The sequence below is a fragment of the Penaeus vannamei genome, chromosome 40 (genome assembly GCF_042767895.1).
Source record: "Penaeus vannamei isolate JL-2024 chromosome 40, ASM4276789v1, whole genome shotgun sequence".
Lineage (NCBI taxonomy): Eukaryota > Metazoa > Arthropoda > Malacostraca > Decapoda > Penaeidae > Penaeus > Penaeus vannamei.
The window spans coordinates 4,404,460-4,411,074 of record NC_091588.1 but is presented as its reverse complement, the minus strand read 5'-3'; the positions used below and the strand labels follow the sequence as shown (position 1 = coordinate 4,411,074).

The 6,615-nt window shown below is 33.3% G+C and overlaps 1 protein-coding gene across 3 annotated transcripts in view; it reads left to right on the top strand.

The window, feature by feature from the left end:
- CkIIalpha (casein kinase II subunit alpha) overlaps positions 1 to 6,615 on the top strand; it is a 7,835-nt gene extending 1,220 nt beyond the window's left edge. For all 3 annotated transcript variants that reach the window (XM_070117297.1, XM_070117296.1, XM_070117298.1), the window contains 7 exons: positions 1,859 to 1,997; positions 2,237 to 2,348; positions 2,605 to 2,817; positions 3,579 to 3,773; positions 4,266 to 4,468; positions 4,718 to 4,957; positions 5,311 to 6,615. In XM_070117297.1, the coding sequence (XP_069973398.1) occupies positions 1,903 to 1,997; positions 2,237 to 2,348; positions 2,605 to 2,817; positions 3,579 to 3,773; positions 4,266 to 4,468; positions 4,718 to 4,952 (1,053 nt within the window). In that variant the 5' untranslated portion in view covers positions 1,859 to 1,902 and the 3' untranslated portion in view covers positions 4,953 to 4,957; positions 5,311 to 6,615. The remainder of the gene's footprint in view (positions 1 to 1,858; positions 1,998 to 2,236; positions 2,349 to 2,604; positions 2,818 to 3,578; positions 3,774 to 4,265; positions 4,469 to 4,717; positions 4,958 to 5,310) is intronic.

Below are 6,615 nucleotides of genomic sequence, written 5' to 3'. Positions count from 1 at the left end.
CACTTGGTCACCTTGAACATGACTTTACATGCAGTGGGTTTGCTTGTATCTGATACAACAAAGTTGTGAAAGGTTATCTTTTATTATCCTTTTTTAATGTTATATGGATCATCTTGATTTAGAGTTATTACAAAAATCGTGCTCCAGCTATTTTATTTATGAATTCTTGAGGTATAAAAGGGTTGCAGTTTATGATCACTTTTGATGAGGTGGTGTAATAGGAATACTTGAAGTAAGATGCAAAGAAAAGCACAAACAGGAAGATACTGATTTGTTTTGAAAGGAAATTCAAAACTCAGTGCCTTTGAGACTTGACGCATCATAGCTCTTTCAAAATATTCAACTTTTATATTACTTAGGCAATATTTGGAAATGTTTGATTTACATACGAGACCAAAAGCTAAAACATGATTTGAGAGTATTTGACGTATTTGAGAGACTGATATTTGAAGATCAAAATAGGAAACTGAGGAATAGACTCGCTCCTTTGATCATGCGGTAATATAATTAATGATACAAGAATTCCAAGGTGCATTCTATTATTGTTATTATCGCAGTTTTTGTCATTATTGTTGTACCCTATTTCTTTTAGTTTTGTATCATTTCTTGCATTCCTTATTTGCCCAATGCATTGTTCTCCCCCCTGCTCATCACTGGCTCCTCCCCCTTCACTATTCCGTTCTTTTGTTTTATCTTTTTATCTCATTCTTCTTACCTGTTAGTTTTAATTGTTTACTATTAATTATTACTAATACTGTAAATAGCTGGCCAATATAGATAATGGTAGTGTACAGTATGACTAGAGGGTAATGATACAGAAGTTGCGCAAAGGATTTTTTTCTACAGCTATTAGGATACATAATTATGTAGTTGCAAACACAGATAGGGCCTTTGATCGTGTAAAATAGTATATGTAGCGTTGTTGCAGTAATGTTCGCACTTCAGCAATATAGCTAATGAAATGATTCTTACACCTATTTAGATGTTGCAATTTCAGTGTTTTTCATAATTTTTACTTTTACAATTATTACTGTTGTTAGTATTAGTGGTTCTGTTGTTGTTAGTATTGTTATTGTTTTTGTCATTATTGTTCCTGTTACTTGTTTAGTTACAATGCTTTTTATAATGAGTTGCATAACATTAATTTTTTTTAAATCCTGGAAAACTGTTGTCCATTAAATAAGGTAAAGATGTTTAGGGGGGGGGGGGGGGGGGAATGTAAGGTATATAGAAAGAAATTTGAATACAGTTTAGTTAATGACTTCACATCTTTATACATTACCTTCTCATGCATACAGTCATTGGTACTTTAGATCTACCTTTCAGGATTAGCATTTTCTCTTTTAGAATGTATATATAAGGCAACTAAGTTACTTGTTTCGAAACAGATTTGAATTGAAAAGTTGACCAAAAAAAAAAAAAAAAAATCAATAAATTTCAATATTAGGGTATTCTTGCTGATGAGGAATAGATGCTACTACTGGTTTTCATTGCGTCTTTATTTGAAGACTTCATATCAGCTCAGAAGATTTTGATAAAGGTTTCATAATTTTTTTGCCATTGCAAATTTAATTTTAAGGCTATTGTTTATGTTCATTTATGGTAAAGCGAGTGTTATTTTTGTGTTAGACATTGTAATATGTGTAGTGTACAGTCTGTCCTGATGTATATTACAATGATGTGATCTCGTATAGGAGTTTTGTGCTAAATTGAATAATTTGTATTGTTTTTCTAAGAATATATTAAAAAATATATCATTAATAATGACATAATATGAAATTTCTTTCAATATTCTGTATTCATAGTGAAGTATAATTTCTATTAAGAATATAAAATAAAGGAAAACTTATTATTCCAGAACTGGCTGGGCTTAGTCGGACGGTTTACCGAGGGCTGCACAAAATGCCATTGGCAAGCCGTGCTCGTGTATATGCTGATGTTAATTCCCACAGACCACATGAGTATTGGGATTATGAATCTCATGTCATAGAATGGGGGTAAGTTTGACATTTTGATGTTTTTGTTTTGAAGGAAAAAAGAAATATAGAACAGTGATAGTATGCACCTCCTTCTCTCTCTATCTATCTGTCCCTTACAGAAGAAACATTTCAACAGTTAATTCCCACCACCCCTAATACCTGTCTGTTCTATACAGAAGAAATATTTCTAATCACTGTTCATTCTCTCCCACCATCCCTAGTACCTCAAAAATATTTATATTAATTTGATTTTCCAGACACCAAGACGATTATCAGCTTGTTAGGAAATTAGGCCGTGGTAAATATTCAGAAGTGTTTGAGGCTGTAAACATTAACAACAATGAAAAATGTGTTGTCAAGATCCTCAAGGTATGAACTTTTCTTGTGCTACATCTATCTTGCACTTGTGTTTGCATCCCTTGATATTTACTACCAGTTTTGTTGCTAATAATAGTCAAATTTTTTATTGAATTTTCCTTTGATGAATAAATATTAGCCTATTGTTATTCACACTGTTTATATGATCATATGATATCAAAAGTAATTGCCTTAAGAATCATTTGTACACATTCACTGTAAAAATGAATCATCCATTAACAAATGTAATAATTACTTTCCAAAACAGCCAGTCAAGAAAAAGAAGATCAAACGTGAGATTAAGATCTTGGAAAATCTTCGAGGAGGGACCAACATTATCACACTCCAGGCTGTCGTAAAGGATCCTGTCTCGCGTACTCCTGCTTTAGTGTTTGAACACGTTAACAACACAGACTTCAAGCAACTTTATCAGACGCTCAATGATTATGATATTAGATATTACCTGTATGAGCTCCTTAAGGTGAGTGAGATTAAGATGAAGTTGATTGTGGAATTCTTTGGTTACTGATTTTTAGAGTTCAGGATGACATGTAAAAGGGATTTTATAGTTTACGAGAGAGTGAAAAGGCGATTTTGATATTTTGCGGGAGAGTTGAAAAGGGATTTTATAGTTTATGGAAGTGTGATAAGAGATTTTATATTTTAGGGGAGAGAGAAAAGGGATTTTATAGTTTGTGGGAGAGTGAAAAGGGATTTTATAGTTTGTGGGTGAATAAAGGTTAAAGTTAAAAACAACTATCACTATCATTGTTTAGTATCAAGGCATTTGGTAAACATTTCAACTTCCGTGCAGTTTTGCAGCATAATATTTAACCAACTCTTTAGGCTCCTGTACATTAGGTAATCATAATTTGTAGTATATTGGCTTCAAGGAAGGGTACATAAAAATGAATCACATTTTCCAATTTTATCTATAATTGATTATTTAGTCAGCTATAGCATCATTGTTGTGAGGTTGAAGCAATAGTCATTTTTTTTTCTCTCTTGCACATAAAGTTTATGGTTACTTTGTATATTTATTTATTAATCTCTGTTTATAGACTTTTTTTTTTTTTGTACATTGGAAATTCTTTGAAAATTTGTATAAAGGTAGTTCAGATTATTTGCTATTGGATGTGTATATCACATGAACTTGTAAGTAATCCATATATATATATTTTTTTATTATTATTATTATAAAAAGTATAGATTTTTATACATGGAAATTTTTTGATTTTGCAGGCATTAGATTACTGTCACAGTATGGGAATTATGCATCGAGATGTCAAACCTCATAATGTCATGATAGACCATGAGAACAGGAAATTACGCCTCATTGATTGGGGCTTGGCAGAATTCTATCACCCAGGCCAGGAATACAATGTCCGGGTGGCATCCAGATACTTCAAGGGCCCTGAACTTCTTGTAGATTATCAGGTCAGTTTAGTTTTCTCGTCGTGTATGATTTTTATTGTCCTTTATCAGGCTTTTAATATATTGAGAAATGAGTGACGTGTTCAAGCGAATTAATCACTATGCATACCCACATTACATTTTCAATCGAAGTCTAACAGTCAGTTCCATGCCAGTCTACACTTCTTTACGCTGTTCTACAGCACAGTACCTCATACTGTACTATTATAACTTAATACTGCACCTACTCACCCACACACACTTGCTCCCTTCAGCAGCTGGCTCATTTACTGTTTAGTCTATATATATAAAAGACATAATCCTTTTCTTTGTGATTTTTTTTTTCTTTAATGTTTAATGAATGTAGATTAATAGTGGTGAATAAATTGCAAAAGTTAAAAAAATTGTAGATAATTATATTTACTTTGTTTTCATTTCATGAAGTTTTTCATTTTCTTTCTTTTTCCTTCCTTTCTCTCTAGATGATGATATTTACTCTTTGTTTACATTCCACAGATGTATGATTACTCATTGGACATGTGGTCACTGGGCTGCATGCTAGCGAGCATGATCTTCCGCAAGGAACCATTTTTCCATGGGCATGACAATTATGACCAATTGGTGCGCATTGCAAAGGTCTTGGGGACTGAAGAACTTTATGAATATGTTGAGAAATATCAAATTGAGCTAGATCCTAGGTTCAATGATATTCTGGGAAGGTAAGACTGTTGTCTTTTCTTACTGTTGATTTCATAAAGGAAAATGAAAGCTGATGAACTCTAGAAGCTATAAAAAGTTGTTTATAATTTGGAGGCAAAATTATTTTGCTTAGAAAATATTCAGAAGTTGCATATTGGATGCTTTATCTTGAAATATAGAAAGTCTGAATTTATCTGGTGCCTTTAGTGTTTTTTTGCTCCATTTTATTCTGGATATGATAATTGATTATTAAATATTATCAACTACAGGCATTCCCGGAAGCGGTGGGAAAGGTTTGTCCATAGTGAAAATCAGCATCTAGTTTCTCCTGAAGCACTAGACTTTTTGGACAAATTACTGCGTTATGATCACCAAGAGCGCCTGACAGCCCACGAAGCCATGGAACACCCATACTTCTACCCTATTGTTAAGGAACAGGGCCGACAAATGAACTCGCCCACGCCTGCCCCACCCGGTGCCCCTCTAGCTGGAGTTCCTGAATAGATGTGGTGTGTAACACATTGTTGGTTCATATATTCTCTAGATCCTCCAAAGAAAACCTTGGACATGGATTTAATTTTGATAGATATTTGTACTCTTACCAAATCCCATCAACCATATTACCTAGTCAGCTGCTGGTGACTGGAGGTTACGAAATTTAACAAAATTAAAAGGATGTGTATGAAATTTACAGGCCAAATGTACAATGCAATGTCTTCTTTTTTTCTATTTTAACCTGGCCTTTAGTTCAGCTTCAAAAAAGAAAAAAAAAGAAATGCTGCAGTCTTATATTCAAGGACGAGTCAGATCCAATGAATACTGCACACTTACTTTGTTTATTAGTTTCTTTTCACTCCCTCAGATAAAGAGGTAAAGTATCTACCAACCCAGTGGAGCAAACATTACCCCAGCCTTATGTGGAAGTGACTTGGTTGCTGGGCCCTTGCAGCTGATGCACTAAGTTGATTACATTGATCACAGAAGGACATGTACCCACTGATAAATTGAGAAGGGAAGACCAATTTAGCCCCCTGAAGATTTTAAGAAAATTAAGTGTGTGGAGCAGTGCAGAAATGCTCCAAGGTAACCCAATAACTCAATTATTTTGATAGGTATTGCTTAAGTTGTAGGAGGTGGAAGATTATATGCAATTTATCAAAAGTCATTGTGTCAGTACTAAGCACTGAACAGGGATTTGCAGGAACTGTGATTCAAGATCATGTTTTAAGTTAAAAAGGAAAATTAGGAATCACATGCTCAGTTCACAGCTGTAAGCTGTCATTTGATTTTCACATTTTTTATTCCATAAAGCTCACTTTTTATTTTTATGGACTGATTTTTTTTTTTTTTTTTTCTTTTTTTTTTTTTTTTTTTTTTGCTATGTAGCATTTGAATAATAAGATGCTGTAACCCTTCAAGCACAGACTCAACCCGGGACTTGCTTATTTGGATGTTAACTGACTTGAGTTTGGATACGTGTAGCAAATTGGAGTAAAATTTACCATCCTTCACTGGTGCAGTTACTCTACAACTCTACCATGCAAATGAGATAGGACATCATTAAATGAATATCATGCTTGTAAATAACTCATCTTTCATTTGGTCTAACCTAAGGATGTTACTAAATTTTTGTTGCAGTTTCTGGAGTAATAGTTGTTTTAAGTATTGACAAATTATGAGTAAAAGTTGTCAGGCCAATTCCTCTATAGACAGTTGTTCTGTGTGTGACTGAACAATATTCATTGTAAATGCTATTAAGGAAATCCCTCTTTCTTATGGTTATTAAAATGTTGTAAGTAATATTGATTTTCCTTTCCTTTAATTTTGAAGACATATTTTATAAAGGTGAGAAGAGGCATGGATCTTGTATTATAGCTCACTGATTACACCTTTGTTCATTTTCCCTTCATTTCTTGCATTCACTGTATTACGATCAATTTGTGTAATGTCTCGGTTCATTGTTAAGCATGGAAGGAAGGAAAGCAGGTGGTCATTCTGCAAGAGAAATGCATCATTAGCGGTATATCTTCTTACGAGTTGTTTTAAGAGGAAAGACAAAGTTTCCGATGTGTGTTGAGGATACAGGTTATGAATTCCACAAAGATTGTCATTTACAGAGATGTTACCTTTGAATATTGAAAAATAAATGAATAAAAACAAACCAATA